At 45.7% G+C, this 20,619-nt stretch overlaps 1 protein-coding gene across 3 annotated transcripts in view; it reads right to left on the minus strand.

Moving 5' to 3' along the window:
* The window catches only part of FRMD4B (FERM domain containing 4B), a 127,149-nt gene that overhangs the window by 47,421 nt on the left and 59,109 nt on the right, over window positions 1–20,619 (minus strand). For all 3 annotated transcript variants that reach the window (XM_062008400.1, XM_062008399.1, XM_062008401.1), the window contains 4 exons: window positions 14,936–15,001; window positions 14,009–14,103; window positions 11,898–11,990; window positions 7,834–7,918 (listed from right to left, as the gene is read on the minus strand). In XM_062008400.1, coding sequence (XP_061864384.1) covers window positions 7,834–7,918; window positions 11,898–11,990; window positions 14,009–14,103; window positions 14,936–15,001 — 339 coding nt within the window. The remainder of the gene's footprint in view (window positions 1–7,833; window positions 7,919–11,897; window positions 11,991–14,008; window positions 14,104–14,935; window positions 15,002–20,619) is intronic.

Raw genomic sequence — 20,619 nt, forward strand, 5'->3', positions numbered from 1 at the left:
AGCTCAAGCTTTCTGCTGGATAGACTTATGAAGGTGATAAAAATCACATGGCTTTGTCAGGAATAGAGCAGGGAACCCTCTTCAGACACACCAACAACACTGCAACTGACTGCCATAGAGATACAAGTGTGAAATCCTGATGGAAACACAGATCAAGAATGAAGATAGTCAGATGAGCATTAACTGTGCTGAGCAAATCTTTAGACTGTAAACTCAGATTAAAGCAGATTAACAACAACGAAGAAAAGCAACACACAGGAACTGTCATCTTTACCTCTTTAAAGCCAGAGATGGAAATGAAAACAGATGTCCTTTTCTTTCAGAGCACATGAAATCTCCAGAGATTAAACACTGACAGCAGAAACATTTCATGTGGAGATCTGACAAGTGAGATATTGACACACCTCTTGCTTCTCCAAACCAACCTCTTAAAAAGTTTATATTAACCAAAGACGCCCCAAAACAAACACACTGTGATTGAATAGCCTCCAGACAGCCACACTAGTGAATATAATTACCCGTCATTACTGAAAGGTGATTAAAAAAGGCTAAGAGAAAGAAGGGTGCAATTAGACAGAGGGAAAGGAAAGACCCAAATGTCTGCAAGAAGGTGTGCAAACTGAGGGAGGCAATTAGCTGGGTGTGGACCCAACATGAGTGAAGAGAGCAATGCCAGTACCTGCACCTGGCACTGCTGTGACTTCCCAGGGACCCCAGGATGAGTCCTGACACCAGAAGGCAAAAGCAGGTCCCTGCAGCACAAAGAGCTCACAACTTCACGGTATTGAAGGTTTCTTTGGGAGCAGAGGCTGCAGAAGGTGGCCTGAGCTCCTGGGACAGGCTGGGGAGGGGTTGTTGGCTGCAACTTCTGTTGAGCATGTTGAGCAGCGAGGGAGGAACTAGGTCAGGCCAATTCAATAACTCGCCGGGTCGGTGTGGCTGTGCCAGGTAATTACACCGAGGAGGCAAACAATGGCAAGGAAGGAATCACTCTCCAGCTTCATAGTGCCCATCTCAATGATGGGCATTTACACCTCCCTCTCAATCCTGGTGCTGTCACCTGCTGTTACCCCTGTCCTGCCGTGCCCCCGACAACCCATCCCTTTCCCTTCTGCATCAGTAGCTTGCTGAGCATCTCAACTGGGACCAGTTTCGCAAAGACAGAAGCACTGGGCTGAGAAAAAGCTCAGCAAAGCAAGGGTCAGCCTCCAGCACATCAGGAAGGGAAAGTAAAGCAGTAAGCCAGCAGGAGATGCAGAATATGGGTCCTTACAGAAGCAAGTTAACTCTGGTCCTACTGAACCTCCTTAAAAGGGCACTTCAAATTTACCCTCACTGCACTTACTCCACATGAGCACAGCCTGGATGGCTCAGAAGGCCTCTTAGTTGCTTCACAGGATTTAGATGGTCCATGACATCTTTTATTTCATCCACTGAGCCTCACAGCCCTTCCTACACACACAAGAGCATGACTAGAGACAAAGCACATCTCAGTGCACATGCTATGGTCACCACAGCTCTCTCCTGGCAGGACCTGCTCCTTCCCACCTCAGCAGCTTAGGCCAACCCAGCCAAAAAAGTAGCTGGTAGTGCCTTGTGGTGAGGAAAAGCTTCAGGTTTCTGCTGCACCCTTTGTTTTGTTGTCTCTGCCAAGCATCCTCATCAGCCTCTCTTGCTTGGGTTTTGTGCTTCAGCCAACAGTTAGATGAAACTCCAGGGACTGCAGAAAGTACTTTGAGAGTTGTCTGCACAGTTCTATGCAATGGGAGTGTGTTTAATATGAGACTAAAAGCAGAACATGGGGGAAAGACATAAAGATCCTGTTTGCAATATACCCTGTTTGTAAGCCAGGGCATATGGCAGGTGTCATTAGATTTCATGTATAATCACAGCCTCTCTTTCCTGCCCTAGCACCTTGGTGAGATACCAAACAACTCACCAAAACCAGAACTGACTGAGCTGTCACAGCACCAGGAGGTGCAAGGTATGAAACTCTGCCTGCAAACCAACTCAATCTTCCTATGCAATGGGGTAGCCCACTTGGAACACAACCTGCACCTCCCCTGGCAGGAGCCTCAATAGGTTCCTGGGGCACCATCACCATTTATAGCAGGAAGCCCTGGACCAACCTCAGCTGTGTGTATCCACACCATAGCCAAATCCTTCCCCAAGACAGCACAGCCCTATACTCAGTCTCATGGGGTAACAAGAAGGGAGGCCCCAGGGAGATCAGTCAGATTACATCAGCAGTGGAGACCTGCTTTCTCCTACCACATTTTGTCACAGGTATAACCATGCTCCATCCTTCTTATCTGCTGACACACTGCTGGGGGTTTGGGCCATGGAGGCAGCTGCCAGCACCCAAGGAAGATAACAGCCCTGAAGGTGCAGAGGCCAACTGATCCTGCTGATCCTCACCCTAGGCTTTGCACACACTGTCTTTAGGAGCAGAACAGCAAATACAGGTGATGGATAGAGCAGATTTTATAGCCTTGGCTAGGATTGCTCCCCATGGTGTTCCGAGGCTGCATGGGAACGCTCCCCTTTCCCTCGAGAGGGGGAACAAGTAGGAAATATCTGTTATAAAGCTTTCGTGAGCTCTCTGATATATGACCACTTTGCTCTCCATGACCTGGAAGCCAGCCAAACTTTATGCTCACACTAGGGGTCTGTTTCAACAGCTCTTCCTGGTAAGCACTGGTCTTGAGGCTGCCAAGTGCTCACAAGCATTGCTGTTCACAAAGCTATCACAGTTCCAGGCTCCTCTGAAAACTTCCATTTCCTTCAACTTCTTCCTTTTTATTTAAACCAGTTCTTACAAGTCCTTGAAACGGGAAATTAAATAAATGACCCTCCCCCAACACCCAAATATAGAGAGGAAAAGGGGAACACAGCCAATTTGACCAAGACCTGAGTTTATAGAAAGTATTTTAAGGACTGGCAAAGAGTCAACCGTATGGCTGCAGAGCTATATGAAGGTTAGCTCTAATGCATAATAAACTTGACAGTACTTTACTAGCCAAGTAGGGTGTTATTTTTCCAAACTTGGCTGTTTTCAAAGAAGAAAAGACTAATTTATCTTTCCAAATCTATCATCAGCATGTGCATGACCAGTTCTGACCCACTTTCTTAAAAGTATCCAAGCTATGGTCATGGGCTGTGCAATAATACACTGAACATGTTACAAAGCTCCTCTATCCCTGTGCAAACATCAGTTCTGAGATACCCATTTTCACCTGAAACCAAGTGCTAGGCTTTCACTATTTGAAATTCCAGCTGTATAGCAGATTTCAGAGATAGCTATAAATCTAAACCCAGCTTCTTTAAGTCAATGGCAGGAGAGAAAGCTTTTCAATTGAAGTTGTCACCACTGAAAGTTTTCAGGCTGGCTTGAAGAAGGGAGATGTGTAAGAAAACACAGCATCCTTCTAGCCTTTGCATTCTCCCAAAATATATATGGATAAGTGAGCTTTTAAGTCACAGGGAGATCTTTCCATAGTCCTCGAGATGTAAATTTTACCAGATCCCAGCTCCTGCTTGGTGGCCTAAGCTGTTCCTGGCAGTGTATTTGGCTTCTTGAGCTCCAACCCAAGGACTGTAGATGCTGGCGAGCGTGAGCCAGGCAGCTGGCTGGACCACACAGGGCTGACAGGGCCTGGGGACTGCAACATCAGAGCAAGGAAAAAGAAGGCAGCACAATGTGAAAGAAGGGTAGGGCAACAGCACTAGTAACATGTGTTGTATCAGCTGGAGGCCAAGATTTACACACACAGCAGCTGGGAGGAAGCATCGGGTACTCTTAAAAGCAAATGTTGCATTCAGCTCATAGTCATTGGGCCCCTCACTGTAAGAATGAAATTGAGGGGCTGGAGCGTGTCCAGAGCTGGGGAAGGGGCTGGAGCACAAGTCGGATGGCAAGTAGCTGAGGCAGCTGGGGGTGTTTGGTCTGGAGAAGAGAAGGCTGAGAGGAAACACTCTCTGCAATTCCCTGACAGGAGCCTGGAGTGAGGTGAGGGTTGGTCTCTGCTCCCAAGTAATGAATGACAAGACAAGAAGAAATGGGCTCAAACACACCAGGGAAGGTTTAGATGGGAAATAAGGAAGAACTTGTTCCCTGAGAAGGTTGTTAGACACTGTTCCAGGCTGCCCAGGGAGGTGGAGGAGTCCCCATCCCTGGAGCTATTGCAAAGCCGTGGAGCTGAGGTGCTGAGGGCCATGAGTTAGTGGTGGGCTTGGACTTGATTCTATGATATGCAAGGAGACAAGGCCAGCAACTGCTGAATGGGCTGGGTTGGAAAATCCAGCAGAGGAGGTTTATTCTCCAGGTGTGTAAAGCAGTGCTGTATTATACTGCACAGGAAAGGGATGCAGTGCTGGTGCAGTGGTGGGTTAAGATGGGAGTGCAGCAGAAAGGAGCAGCTGTGGACACCTCACACTCACTGCACAGAGATTCTTTGCATACACAAGTCAGAGGGGACTGCACAGAGAACAGCACAGTGTAAACCTGGCATAAACCTGGCATGTGGCATCAAAGATCCCAGAGGCACAAAGAAGGATGGACTATGCAGAGGAGCACAGAGGTGGATGAGTGGGTGTGAAATAGAAAGAAGTTTTTGGCAGCAGAGATAGTATTGTCTATCTTACCTCTCCCTTGCCAAACTGTCTACAGAAAATGCAAAATGCAGAAGCTCCAGATTCCTCCAGCCCTTGTCAGGGGGAAGGAGTACCTGATTTGCAGGAAGGAGCAGAGAGATTCACGGGAAGGAATGTGGAGTTGGAAGGTGAGGAAGGAGAGCATGGCTGGGCACTACACAGCAGCACGACAGCCTGCATCCTTCTAAAAACTTCTATGCAGGTTTTCATTCCATTATTTCTTGTTCAGAATCCATATTTTGTAATTAATTGTGTAATTTATGTATTTAAGGTAATTATTTTTTATTTTGTTTTTCTTTTTTAGCTGTGAGCAAAACCTCTCTGGACTCATCTGGGGCAAGATGGCCAACATGCCCAGCCCAGCAGCTCCAGCCTAGACACAGAGATGCCAGACTTCATTAAGGAGACACCATTCTGTCTGATCAGATACAGCCACTGCCAGGATTTCACATACAGGATTGCCCTCAGATCGCTGCAGATGCATTTCTGATGCAGCCTCTGAACCTCATAAGCCACAGACAAACCCTTCCAGAGGAGAGACTGGAACAGTACTTTGCCAACACACCAGCTGTGTTCACCTGAGCCTTCAGTTGGCTCCTGTGGTGTGCCCTACATGCTGGCAGGAGCCCCAGCACACACATCCCTACATACAGGGCAACATCACCTGCTCACCTTCTGCTCAGGAAAGCATTGCTTTCCTTTAAAGCACATCAGCCATGGAAGCACAGGTATCTACATCCTGCAGTGCTATCAACACATGCAGTGTCAGAAGAGTAGAAACACTGACTCCTTTGAGCATCAGGCCTCTGCACCACCCTGGATTTGGGCTTCTCACACACTGTGTCCCATATGGGGAACAAGCTGCTGTGAAAACTTTGGAAGCAGCTTTGCGAAAGCAAAAAACACAACTGGCTTTTAAGCAATCTTATCCACCAAGTCTTCTCACACCCCACTATTGCAGCATTTACCCTCTGAGCCACATTCCTGGCCCACACAGAACACAAGCTTCACGCAAAGATCCAGGTTAGGATATAAGCTTGATAGGGATCCTCGAGCACACCTCATGCATTGGGGAGCACTCCTGAGTACACAGACTGGGCATACATGGCAGCTTTTTAAGATACTGAAGTTTCCTCACTCATGCAGCAAAGAAAGGGGAGGAAAAAAAATCAGAAAAGCTGAACTGAAGCAGATCTAACCTCCCTGAGTTGGATTTATGACTGAGAAATACCAGGGAACATTCCTCACTGTCATCAGCAAGCATCAGCCACTTGCTTCACTAGAGCTGGGGATCTGCTCGCATTCAAAGGCCAACACCACTCATTCCACATCCTGCACCTCCTTCCCCACAGTACAAGGAAGCTGAGCAGTGCCATGGGAGCAGACATACCAAGGGAATGTGTCCAAGGTGCCTTTGTGCATCCCCTTGTCCATGTCCCATGGGAGAATTGGTCCCGTGGGAGAATTGAACCTGGACACAGCAGAGAACCCACTCTGCTTCTGGCAGGTTTGCTTGCAGGAACAAGGAAGACAGTACTTTGGGTTGCTACCAATTAGAGCACACACCTCACAGGCCATGAGGAGAAGATATGAACCAGCTTTCATTCAAACCTCTCAATTCAACCACGTGATGTCCAGCCTGCTTACTGCTACACCATCAGCATTTCATCTCAGTAACATAGAGCTGTGCTGCTTGAATAGTGACATTTATCCATGCCAGAAGTGACTCTGTTGATGTCATGACATGTATCTGTGATCAGTAAGGACAATTTTTTAATGCTCCTTTTCTCCTTTGCATTCTCTAAGCTTTATGCATGCATAAATATGTGTACTTGCACCCAAATGTTTTAATATTGACTAGCATTTGCTTCAATAGCAGTGTCATTTTTCACATTCCATCCTAAAGCCAGACCCCTTTTCCAATTCCAAAATTATTTGTGCTGTCTAGTTAAATTGCTCCAGTTTTCCCTGAAAGGATGACTGTGAGTTGCCAAGACCCTTCATTTAACATAGCAGGTATGTCAAGCAGAGATTTGCTTTTCATTCATCTTAACCACTGAGGCTCCAAATTCTTCAAGCATCCTTCAACCTTTAGCATGTTGTAAAAAGACCCAAATTTCCTCCACTCTCCCAGAAAGCAATTCCTGTACAAAGCAGTCACAGCTTTGCCATTAGCCATTTTTACATCAGGTTTCTGATCCCACTATAGAATAACAAATACTGGATAATGAACAAGAATCCTCTGAGTTCTGAAGCATATTAAAGGTGAGAACTTTGGCTGGCTCCACCAAACCCCATCACCAGCTAACAATATGAAATTGTTTGCCAAGAAAAAAATTAAGAGCTGAATGACTCTCTTAGACTGATTGAAATAAAGCACCAGATGCTCAAGTTTGATATTAACTGGAGAATCCCAGAAACATCAGGCATTGCTAAAGTTCACTGAACTGCAGCTGCTATTGCACACCAGTGAGTAGGGACGTGGTAAAGGTGGCTGCCACACCACTGTTTTCAGGCTTAGATGTATCTGCAGCAGGTTTTTTAAGGTTTTGTTTACAATACCATGAAGTAACTTCTAAAAAAATGTATTTAACCAATTTGAGCATTTTAAGAAAACAGTGGAAGCTTTTTAACCAGTGTAAGTACAGAAAGTGGTTTAATAACTAGCTTTGATTGCTACTTTATAGTGTTTATTGCTTTACTACTTCATTGAATTATGGCAGGAAATCAGGGAACTGGGAACAAAGTTCACAGCACAAGACCTTCCTCAGACATCTTCTCTTCTTGAGACAAGTCTGACTTGAGATCAGTGAAGAGATGTTTGCCTTGAGTGGTCACTAGGCAGCATACAGAAGGCCACACCACTCAGAGCCCTCCTGCAGAGTTCCAGCTCAAATTTCAAACAACTTAAAAGCTTTGGAGAATTTAAGACTTATTTCAGTGCAGTAAGCACACAGTGGGGCTGTGAAAACAGGATCAGGAAACCATCATCAACCTTTTCCATTTCCTTGGAGCATCAGTATTGAAGTGAAGGAGGAAAGTAAGCACACTGAGATCTTAATATTTCAGTAGGGTCAAGAAATCAGATGCAGCTCCCAGCAAGTTTGCAGGAGTGTGTAGGTGCAGGAGCACTGAAAGGGAGATGCACAAGAAGAAACTCTGAAAGACACTGAGCCTTACCTGGTGCACACAGGACTTGGCATTCAGAAAGAACAGCTCCACAGTAGTTTTGTCCTTGAGAAAGGAAATGCTCTCAATGTAGAACCTGGAAAGTTAAAAAGTTGTTCCAGTTATTTTCTTGACTAGGTTTCATCTGCTTCCCAAATCCTTTTATTTCCTCCATGTTTTGTTCTCCAGCAATAAAATGGCACAGAGGAACTATGAGCTACTGCCCTTAATTTCCTGCCTATTAGGAGGGAACAGGCAGAAAAAAAATCACAGGATGACAGACTCAACAAACTCCTTGTTCAATAGGCTGTAGGTATCTGATGACTTTTCACCTCATCGTAAAACCCTGTTGAATGCTGAAGGAGCAAAGCCCATCACTCCTAATAACAGAGGCTCAAAACCAGGGGCTTACAAGGAAGGTTTGCAACTCTGCACAGCACTTGCTGCCTTCCTTCCTGGCCTGGCCCTGGATTCCTCTTCCCAGGGCCATCACAGATGCACACATCAATAGAAGCCATCCCAGTACTGGCTACTCTGGCCCAGCCAAGGTTAGCAGAGAGGTCTCAGTTTCTTTTAGAGCTACAGCAAACATCTCATCTGCCACTGCCACTCTGCAAACCTGCACACAACCTGTCCGTGCACTTCTGACTCACTCAGGGCATCACACTGAACAGCTCTGAGATGCATTAAATGGTGCAGAGAAAACACATCTATAATTTGAGGAGCATGGAGCTGCCAAGTCAGTTTAATGAGACACAAATTTGTGTGAAGGTGGAACCATCAATCCTTCCTTAGCTGGATTTGAAAGCAGGGTATCTGTGCTCCAGCTGCTTATGGAGGATGAATGTGTTGGGTCCAGACTCTCTCACCTGATGCTAGACAGAAGGCATGCTTTTTTTCCAGCAAAGCAAAGACTTGGGCCACCATCACCTCTGCCTCAGCAGTGCAGACCACAGCAGGGTTTCTCAGTGTCTTGCCTTTGAGAGCAGGAGGGTTGGATGGACACACAGTCCATTATGTTTAGCAGAAGCAGGCTAATCCTTCCCACAGCTCCATGGTGCTCCTAAGGCTCCTCACAGCCTCAAGATCCAGCCACTGATCTCTATGCAGATGACTTACAGACTTTGGAAGAAACCCACAGCAGCAGCATGGAGCACACAGTAGGAAGCAGTAAAACTGGCACCTGTGGTACTTGTTAGGAATGGATGCAAGAATTATGCTGTGACTCGAGACAAGCAGTACATTTAACAGTAATTGTTTTAATATTTCACATTCCTACAGCATGTTCCATCAAATTAAAGCACTCCCTAGAATGCCTCTGCAGAATAAGGAGATAATTTACCCACTTTACAGGCATGCAGCCTGTCCAAGGGCAGACCCAAGCCCTGCAGCCTGCCCCAGACATCTGAAAGGCTATTTTACATTTCCATGACTCACTTCTCACTGAGAACTGCTGGAGACATGGGTATTTCCACTCTCTTGATTGCACGTGACTGGAACAGCTTTGCTAAACTTCACTTTAAACACACTTGAGTGTTTCTCTCCAGAAATACAGAGCAGAGGGCAGGAGCCTCTCTCTTCATCCTTTTTCCATCCTGCTGCCAGACTGAGCCTTCATGGCACAGACCTTCCTCAGCCTGCTGAAGCCTTCCTCCCTCAGCAGCATCAAAAAGGTGATTTCCCTCAACTAATAAACTGCAAGTGCATTAAATGAGGTTCTTTCAACTAGGAGCCAAGCAAGGCTGACTTCTCCTCAGAAGCAGCACAGTTAATGCCCACAGTTCTGAAGGGAGAGAACTTCCAGTCAGTGCTGGTACACAGGAGAAGACTGGAGGGCACTGGGCAGACATTGCCATCCTACCCTTGCTGGCTCTATTTCTTCGATGGTAGAAGTTGTACATGCTTATCACTACAGTACAGATCGGGAACACTGGACCACAGAGATAAGGCTGCTCAGGGGATGACAGGCATGCTTGGGAACACCAGATAGTGTATGTTCTGCTTTTATTTCCAATGCTGTCAGCATCTTTGAAACTAGAATGACACTTTCATAAGTCTAAAATCTGCAGTAGAGTGCCCTTTGCCAGCTGCATGTACCATATGAAAACTTCTGTGACTGGACTGAGTTTATGTCACCTGCACAACCAGAATTGAAATCTGAAAGGCTTATCATGGGTTTCATTACTGATCAGCAACAGCTCAGGGCTGAGGAGTTATGAACAAAAGAAGGGTCATAACCACATATCTGGGACTTGCCCCCATTTCTAGTGTTGCTCCTGGAAAGTATCCAGTGAAGTGCTGCAAGATGCTGAGAACTGATGCTGTGGCACATTTGGCACTGGTTAGAACAGCAGCTCAGTGTCATGCCTCATTGTACCTGCATCTCAAACACAAGTGACACTGAAGCAGTACTTGATCTATTTATGGTTGAAGCCATTTCAAACACACAGAAGCCACTGACCCATGCAGGAGGGCTCACGCAGTCTCAGGACACCCTGTCCCTGCAGCAGGAGCCAAGACTAGAGACCACTCAGTCCAGCCTATGCTACTTGCCCCACACCCTACCAGGCCTTTCCATTCAGGACATGGGCACACACAGCTGCAACTGTTTCAGCTGCTCTCTTGAAAATTTAATTAAGAAACAGGCTAGGACCAGGCAAATGTGGAAACAAGAGATAAGTGTCTGAACTAACCACACTAAGCATCTGGCTTAGAGCAAAGGCCTAGAGTCACTTATCCAAAAAGTTGTAACTAAGTAGAGAGCTGCAGGTTTTGAAGTGGCTTTTCTACCGGTATATCTATTTTCTACAGATCAGACAGTTTCTATACTGGTAATTATTTCTGTGTCCTCCTCCTTCTGATGTGCTTCTCACTGCCCACCTTGGCTCCTAATTGTGTGGTTTGGATCTCATGAACCCAGGGTAGTCACTCTTAAAACTGGTTTTTACAAGTTGATCTTTCCATTCTTCACACATTAACTCTCATCCAGGTCTCTGCACAGTCTATCCTGGAGAGGACCATCTTGCAACAGAGAGGGCCAAAACAAACATCATGAGCCAACAGCATTAATCCCAACCAAAGAAAAGCTCAAGTCCTGTGATTGCCTTCACAGCTTTCTTGGGCAGTTGTTGATTTCAGCCTCTCAGATCTTCATCAAAAACAGTAAATACATTGAAGAGCCCATCACCCCTTTTAAAAACCTTTTTTTCTTCTTTCTGTTAAAAGTGGGGACCAGCAGAGCAGCTCTGAGCTTCACCCCAAATAAGCACATGTTCAGCAGAAACAAAGTGCTGCTTGTTTGAACCGTTCCCTCAAAGACCAGGGTGCAGAGGACGTGGTGAGGCGACAGTGCCAACCAACCCAACTACACAAGAGGCTCTGCCTTGGAAGTACTTCAAATAATTAAGTACACAAGGCATAAATTTACCAAGATATGAAAAGCAAATGAGGTCAGTCAGCTCTCATTTTCCTCATAGAGTGCAAGAAAAACAACAGCTCCAACAATATTCAGAATATGATGCTTGGTCTTTTCTGCCAGCACAGCTCTGTCTCACAGGACATGGGGTTTTTTTCAGGCCCTTAACCAGCAAAGCTTTGCCAGCAAAAGCCCTAAAGTAATGCAATTACATTGGCCAAAATCATCACTTTGCCAAGGATTTTTTTCTATCCTGGGGACTGGCTTAAGCTGTGTGAGTAAAGAAGCCATCAGCAATCCCTTTCAAGTACAGACAACCCTTAAGTAAACATGACAAAAAGTAAGCAGGACTGAACAAGCTGTATTACAATTTAGCACTATTCCAGGGAAGTCAAGCAAAGGAAGATTTTAAAATAGAAGGTTTTCAACCAAAAAGCCCTAGAAAATATCCCAGTGAGTTTCAGAAGTAGCAGGTTCCAAACTACTTTAACCCATAACTCAATACTAAAGAGAGCAGCACTTATCCAGGACTTCATCTCCTTCCAAAAATAACACATTGCTTTGACATTTATCAAATCCCTAATCAGTTCTTTTAAACAAAAACCCCTGGTGATAAATAAACCCAAGTGGGAATGTTTTCTTTGTGGAAACAATTACTCACCTAACGGCAAAGTACAAAGTTGCCGGGCCCGGTTTCTTGGGCAAGTCATGGTCCAGGACTCGGTGATCCAGCTGGAGCCAGACACTCTGACCTCTGTGGAAATAGGTTGGGGAGGTGGTTAAAAACTGGGACAGAAAATACAAAAAGGAGGTCTTTGCACTGCTCCTAGTCACTCTGAGTGTTACTGTAACAGTGTGAGCTGAGGCAGGCAAACATCTCACCAAATCGTTTGCTCACTGTCAGATTTTGATGTAATTCAGTTTTGAATGGTAGAGAAGGCTCTTCACAGTCATGTTTTCACCTGCAGCACTAAACATGGCACCTAGAAAAACTATTCTTATTGAAATATCCCCTTTTGCTGTAGATGGGGACATTTCCATCAACTCCTTATGTCTAACGGAGGGATCTCATCTGCAGCACAGACCAGACATTTGCCTACATAACTGAGTCTGATCTCTTCTGCTTCATGAGGATCCCACAGCTTTGCTGCCATACCCCCAACTACTTCTGTTCTGAATCACCCCCAGACCCAAGGTGACATAAACCCCTGTTTTGGGGCAGAGGGGGGTTTACTGCATGTGCACTCATATAATGATGCAGCTGTATAAAACACAGTTCTTTCTCTAGTGCCTGCTCTGATTGAAATTGTAAGGAAGCCAGAAGGAAAGAATATGTCTCCAAAACCCCAGTAACCTCCCTGAGGATCCTGGGGCCCAAGAAGGAGTGCAGAAGGCTGTGGCTTACTGAAAGGCTGGGGCATGGGTGCCCTCCAGAGGCCACACGCTCCCTCTGAGCACCCAGCCCAGCCCCACGCACCCAAGGCAGCCTCTGGAAAAGCCAACAGCTTTTAAGTAAGCCCACTTTAAAGCTCATCATGAGAGACTACCAGCAACTGAAAACCTGCAGAAGAGTGTCATCACAACTCCTCAAGGGGAGGAAAAAGTGAGCCAAGTGCAAACAGCATCCTCAAGCTGGGAGAAAGTATTTTCCAAGGACAAGTATAAGGCAAATAAATTCTAGGGAGAGTCCAAGATGAGAGTGGCTGGTAAAAATAACAGGCTGCTGTGGTAAGGGCCCCAGAGTGAGCTGCTACTACCAGCTCTGTCAACAGAAGCCTCTTGCCCAGAGTCAGTCCTGCACCTGCATATGTGAGCTGGCAGGGTGGCCCAAATACAGCTCCAGCATGATTTGGAGGTGAAGGCTTCCATCCAAGACACCATAAAAAGCAACAACAGAGAGCAGCAGGGACTGGTAGTATTCCCATTAGACAAGAAGAGGTTTATTTAGGGGCTGTATTAGTGCACAGCTCTGTGGTCACTGCTCTAAGCAGCGCTCACCCCAGATTTTTGAGTCTAAACAGCAGCTGGGATGTCAGTTAACCATCTGACTCTGGGCTAATGCAATGGAAGCTGATCTCCCACTGTGCTCCAAAGCCTGACCAAGGCATCTCACCCAGCCTGGTGCCTGGGGAAGGGCAGCAGCTGCCCCACTGGCATTGGCATCACTAAAACTGCACCCAACGGTGCCCTGCACGTGCAGTAGTCCAGCTGCTGGGAAGCACTGTTATGTATTTTGAGCATGTTCTGCTTTTGCAGCTCTTTCTGGTAGTCTGCAGAATAGCTTGGACACCTAAAAGTAACAGGGAAGCTAGGGGAAAGTTGTTCATGGGAAGGACTAAGCTTGTATTTCACTGCTGTTAGGGACGTCTGTGTTTGAAAGACTCAATCACACATTTGAGATTGAAGTGCAAAGCAATAGGACCAGTTAGCTTTCAAAATTAATGCAAAACCTTTCTGTTACTGTAAGTGTAGAGTAGAAAAGCTGAGGGTGTTGGTGGGGGAAATTATTGCTGATTCCATTTCTTCACCTACCAAGACAAACCCAAAAAGTGAAAGCATCAGGGAGGTCCTTTACAAGTGTTCTCTGGTTTGTGCCTGGAAGGTATTTTCCAAATATGTTCTGATTTGTTTCTTCCCTTTTCTCCAGCCAAGCAGCAGAAGTACAAGGTAGGAAAAAATCCTTCTTCAAAAACTCTGAGCTGCCATAGTGTCAGAGATGGGTTTCACACTGCAATAATCACATAGCTGTTGAAAACAAATGAACCTACTTACGTATCATCTATAAAGGTTATCCCAAAATACTCCTTTTCCTTGAGGTTGAAGTGTGAGGCCACCAGGTCCAGTAACTCCCGAGACAAAAGTTTGGGCTGGTGAAAGAATAAAAGTGATTTCATTATTAGATATGAAAATTGTGGACTGAAATGAAAATTTTCTCTGCAAATACTGGTGTTTAAGCACACATGGCCAAGTCACAGCCCTGTAGTACAACCCAGTCCAGAACTGGCTGCATCAGGCTGGGGGCAGTTGGAATCAGTGTCTCTGTGGAGTTGTGGGGGACATATGGAATATGGAGAGATCATTCTGTTTTTAACCCACACCATCAAAGTGCACAGACACACCCTTGCTGTCCTGTTTCTGGAGAAGAAAGGCAGCACCTCCAGCCCTTCTGCATTTACAGCAGGAGGGATTTTTCAATTAAGAATATATTTTGTAGAGGTTCTGTTACAGGAATAAAACACATCACTCAAGATAAGGACATTTCTCCTTAACTTACAAAACCCATCACCACAAGGGGGGTGTTTAATGCACTTGATGAGTTCTGGTGAAAGCAGGTGAAAAGCTGAATGCAGAGCCAATGGCAGATGTTTTGCCCACTGCGCACCAATGCCCAAGGGAAGCACTTCTGCCAATATAGGGACATAGTTTAGTGCTAGATGTGGCAGTGCTGGGTTATCAGTTGGACTTGATGACCTTAAAGATCTTTCCCAACCTAAATGATTCTGTGTTTGTAGTTCAGGTCTGAGGAAGGGCCCGTGTATGCCTGAAAGCATACCTGTTCATTCCACTTCCATCAGATGCTCTAGTGAGAGATATAACTTTTCTTGAAACATCACTTATGCATCAGCCTCCAATAGCACTGCTAAAGAAAATAAGCAGAGGACTCAGTGCTAGCAATGCCCAGAAGAGCAGGGTCCCTACCTGAACCAGCAGCTCCAAGTTCCTGTCATCGAGGAGATGCACCTGGCAGTGGCGGCCCTCTGTCATCTGCAACGACAGCAACACAGCCTCATGAGGAAGGGCAGGATCAGCAGCTTTCCTGGCTTGCATCAGATCATGTGTGGCTCAGGGGCAAGGACAGTGTGTAACAAGCATCCAGTCTGCACCAAGGAGGGAATGCCCTCCATACCCGAGCCCAGTGTCCTTCTCCAAGGACTTGGTCCAGGAAGCTGTCTCAGCACTCTCAGCTCTCATCAGCTTCAGGCTAGAATGAGTGATGCTTAGGACTGCTCAGGATCAGACAGAAACAACAAGAATTTAATCTGAGGATGAACCAGCCTGTCTAGTACAACAACCACAACCTGCAACAAGGGCCTTTTGCTCCAGTGACAAGCAGAGATGACCAGAGACCCATGAACTCCCCATCTATCCAACCATTCCTGCAGATAGGTCAGCCTAAATTTGGTCCTTTGACAGAGGACCTGGTCTCTTGTCTAGACTGAGCCTCTCATGGCACATTATTGCTCTCTCTTGGCTAACATTTCACAAGCACTAGAACTCATTGCCTCCACAGCTTTCTTATCTAGATGCTCACACAGATCAAGAGAGATGTTTGAACTGAGTGATGAAGAATGCGATGTACTTCACAGCCTCTAACATTAGACCTGGACCACCTCAGGTTCCCACTTTGTGTCACATTTATCTCTTGCAAACAACCAGTCTTTCTCTCTTTAAGAGGAGAGCAATTCAGAAATAGCTGCACATTATGTCCTTTTAATATCTGCCCTTTGAAATCTAATACATTTCCATGAAAGCTTTTACATTATTTAAGATGTGTTCTAATTCTGGACCTCTCGCCTGCTTCAGCGAGGACCAGCTTTGCAATGCTCTCAGAGCTGGGGAAGGCAACCTGGCTTTTATATTTATTCTCCCAGCCTCAGAGTAACTCATTTTCCTGACAGCACAAGCTTCTCACAGACTATAAATCCTGAGCTCTGAGCAGAGGCTGAGGGTGGTTTGCTTACATAGGAGCTCCCAGAGGGATTAAACAGCAACACACAGTAGTCTCTCCTTTCACTTGTCTGGCTCTGCAGGGATGGAGAAGAGGACAGGGCTGAGCTCTGCTGCCACCAACACACCCTCAGCACCTCCTGTCCCAGGATGCCACACAGAAAATCTTATAAAGATTTCAAATACATACAGTTTATACTTGACTGCATTAAAACTGATAAAAGGCCTCCTGCCTCCCCCCCAGTGCCATCCCCATTTCTACGTGCAGCTGTTTGCACAGCAAGGGCTACCAAGACACGGCCTCTTCTGTCACCACTTGGCCTGTTTCAGCTGTAAGGAGCCAAGTTAACAATGCTTCATTGTTTCAACTAATTGAGCTCACTTTGACCCAAAGGCAAGAGGGAGTCCCCTTCTGAGGAGCTCTGCAAACAGGTCAGAGATGAACGTCTGTGAGCACAACTCTGTCTAGTGCCTGGGCTATGGCACCTGTGGCACTAGCCCTGGCAACTTGGGGCACTGACTAAACATGGTCACTCCCCAAAACAGCAATACTGGTAGAAGGATAATTTGCAGAGCAAGCTGAGCTGGGAGAAGCTCCTTCCTTTTCTGTTCTTCACCTCTACAAACATGAATTTGTAGAAAATTGCCGTAGGAAGAGTGACTGGCGCACAGAGATGTGCAGGGCAAGGACTACAGCATTGCAGAGAGGCAGTGATGGTCCCTATGCAAACTACAGACTCCTCACCATGTACTGCACCCTGAGGAGGCATCAGCCCAGAGCTGCACCAGCCCCAGGCCCATGCTCTCAGAAGAGTATCACTTCCAGCATTTTATCCTTCAGATTTTGGAAGCAAAGTTGCAGCATCCCAGCTCCACATTCCAGTGCAGTCCCTGCAATTTACCTGCTCGCTAAACACATTGCCTGGAACCTTTAAATCCATTATGATCCAGTTATGGGTCCATTTGTTCCTGAGAGCTGAAGGTCTGCCATCGCATGATGGTAAATAGGTTGCATGTTACCATGAATTAATCATCTCATCAGCACACCCTTCAAGGTGGTGCATATTTCTGTCTCTGACCAGAGCCAATTACCAATCTGCCCCTGTTGCAAAGTGTCTGATCCAATAGTGTTTTCCAATCATTCCCCATCTGTTGCTCTGAGATAGCACAAGGGTTGCCATTATTTAATTGCTAGCTGCTTTAGCTTTCACCCAGTGAAATCACATTAATCACTTCTGACTGTTTTAATTGCCTTGGTTGTCTATTGTTAAGTAAAAAAGGTTTCTATTATAGCAAACACATCCACAAAGCCTTGTGCTGAGGATAAAGAAGGTTGCTGGGAAGACTAACACATAAAAGAAATACCAACCATAATCTGTGTTTCTGTGCAGCTATCCAAGATAATTGCAAAGCACCTTAAAAGTAATTAAGCCTCATGACACCCTTAAAGATAGGCAAGATAGAGCTATCCCTGACTTTATAGATAAGAAAACACAAGGACAGCTTTAAAGTCTGATTTACAGATATAGATACAGACAACATTTAGTACTTGAGTCTCCAGGAATCTCATCTCAGAACAAATCGTATCCCTGGCTCCTAGAGTACTAGAAAGTCAAGAAGTTGCAGAAGATGTCAGGATGCTTGGCAATAAAGCACCCACTCATGTGACCAAGCTGTCAACTCCTGGGCATATTCCCAAAGCTCTATATGGCCATGGGCTGGTGTCACCCCAGGAAAGTTCTAGGCACGTGGTGGAAATACAACAGCAATATCCAGGGATGTAAATGTCTGCTCATACTTGGCTCCCCAGCTCTCAGGGCACTGGGCTCCTCCAAGACCCAAGCAGTAGCTCAAGGAGGAAGGGGGTCTCCAAAGCCCTCTCCATTTGCAGCTTGCACCCCTCTGTCCCCCCAGCCTGTGCACACACATCTCAGAGCCACATTCCTGCTAAGATGCCGTCTCAATACTCACTGCGTGGCACCACAGCCCAGCTGAGGAATGCAGATCTGCCGGGGTGACTACCAGCTTTGCATTTGGAGGCTCCAGCTGCTAAATGAAGTGGTGTTAACTAGAGCACTCCAAACATCAGCCCTTATCCTCCACTTGCAGACCCAAAGCTTCGGCAACCAGCACCCTGCAGCTGTTCAAGAGCTCACTCCAAGTATCCCCACCTCATTCCTGATGGGGCAGAGAGCACTTAACTTGGCTTACTCCATACTTAAACAGAACCAGAAGCAAATCACTCCCAACTACTAATCACAAGCCCATCCTACATCAGGAATGTTGCCCACCAGAGAGATCGTCTCCAGAAGACAACTCTCTCCTCACATGGAGCTGTCCCGTGGTGAAAACAGGGCTCCAACATAAAGGACAATACTCATGTTTTCCAAGCCTGGCTCTTACAGGGGGGAGAACCAAAAGCTTCAGAGGCTATGGCACCTCACAAGCTTTGAAGCATCAGTCACTTTCCACTGGCCTCGTGTTTTCCCAGTGCAGTGCCACAGAGGTGCAAAATGACCATGGTGCAGCAATACCACCAGGATCAATAGTCTGATCCTCTTCTCTTGCCTGAAGAAAAGCTGGAGAGCTTCATACAGACCAATTCATCAACCATAGTAACACTGGATACATAGAAGATTTTGGCTGTGGACGAATGTCTCTAGTTCAGGAACCAAGGACCCCAAGCTCCTGGGAGCTGAAGCAGCACAGGACTCGTTTTTAACTCCCCCAAAGACATCAGTGTGATTTATTTCCCCACAGCACATCTGCTCTCAGGCCTGTTTCCTCAGGCTCTGGGAAGGGACTCATACTTGGCTCCTCAGCTCTCAGGGCACTGGGCTCCTCCAAGACCCAACACCCAGCAGCCCTGTGCAGATACATTTTCTTTCATCTTTAATTCAGTGTGCCTTGCTAATCTGAACAATATAATTGATTTTCTATATAGTTGAACCAATTCATCACGAGATGAGCACAGCTGTCTGGCTGAAGTGTGAGCAGTCCTGAGATATATATACACACACATCTATGTTTTCAGCTGGTTCTCATTGATTTTGCATTGTCTGTACAAACGAACAAATTCTTTACTTCTGCAACATGGCCCCAAGTTGGCCTTTCTAGCAGTTATTTTTAAAAGCCTGCTAATGTTTCAGCTATTATTCAGTAAAAGGAGTATCAGCACAAAATTCATGAAGCATCCCTGTATCTCATCTCACTCCCAATAGGAAATTAGCAGAGTGACATAACATACAGCCCCATTTTTGGCAAAACCATACTGAGATACTGGGATGCTGGATTCTTATCGTTTCCCAAGTCACTGATATGCTCAGCACACAAATAAGCAGTAAAACTTCAACAAATGGAGAGGAGAAAAAACAGTCTGATGCAGAAGTGCAGTAATATCAAAATATGTCAGCCCTCCTAACTTACAGGCAGGTACTGACAGCAGACTTTCAGCAAGAAACTGGTTTACCCATATCTTCAGTAAAGAAGGCAGATAGTGAAGAAGAAATAACACACAATTCTCAATCTCTATGTGTGGAAATTAAAGCATAGGGTGAGAGTGTTTTATAGAGGGTTAACATGTTCAGAAAGGTTTCACAGAGCTGTAGAAAAAAAACACCTCATCATTTTTTTCCTCTGTCTCACTTAGGACACAAAAATCAAGACCAATTCTCCATCTATATTAATTCAGGCATATTTTCCAAAACATCAGTCCCTTAAAAAGAAAGAAACAAGGAAAAAAAACCCTACTCCTTGACTTCTTAAGCCAATTCCCTGTGATATCCTGAGTCTGAATGTTTATTTGGGAAAAACCTCTGACATATGCAGGATATTTACGCTGTTTCTCTTCACTAGAAACATCCTCCCCATCCAAAGCTGGTGTCTACACACAATATTTTTAGCCATCCCTGTGTGTCATCCAGTCAGGGAAAAAATAAGAAAGAAAAAAAGTAATTAGACAGGGTGTAAACAGGAAACCTCAAAAAAAACCATAAGCCAAGAAAAAGCTTACAGTATAACCCATCTGCTGAAGTGTAGCTTAGGAACGGGAAATCACAAAGGGTTCAGCTCAGCAGCAAACCTGCATGTGCTGCTTTCCCTCCAGGCCACATTGCACCTCCCAGAACTGGGCAGATGACAAAGATGTTGCTTGGTGTAGCTGGCCATATCTATTGCTGACTTCTATTTTTAAGTCCTTTGTGGTTTAATGTCTGGAGTCTTTGCTACAAGGGAAAGCCAGAATAAACCCCAAACCCTAACAACTCTGTGGCCAGAGAGGATTATGCATTAGTTGCATATAATTGAGTCAAAATTTGGAACTGTTTCTAGCATTGAATGCTCAGAGGTCTGTGTATGCATCCCAGCTGCTCTTATTTGGGATGTGTCATGGTTTGGGCTTCAGCAGCCCATGTGCATATGTTTCTGGCACAACCACACTGCACTGAGGGATAACTGTGGTCTGTTCAGGGACAAGCTGGCTGAGCCATGGTCCTGCATCCACACAAATATGCATTGCTGGAAGCTTTAAAACCATCCTGCACCTCACCTCCATCCAGTGAGGCTTCACATCTTTAATACCACAAACTTCATGAAGAGAAATCTTTTGGAAGTGGCAGATCTCCCAGCTCTCACTGTCACACAGAGAACTGAGCCTC

This window comes from Colius striatus, chromosome 15 (assembly GCF_028858725.1).
Source record: "Colius striatus isolate bColStr4 chromosome 15, bColStr4.1.hap1, whole genome shotgun sequence".
Classification (NCBI taxonomy): domain Eukaryota; kingdom Metazoa; phylum Chordata; class Aves; order Coliiformes; family Coliidae; genus Colius; species Colius striatus.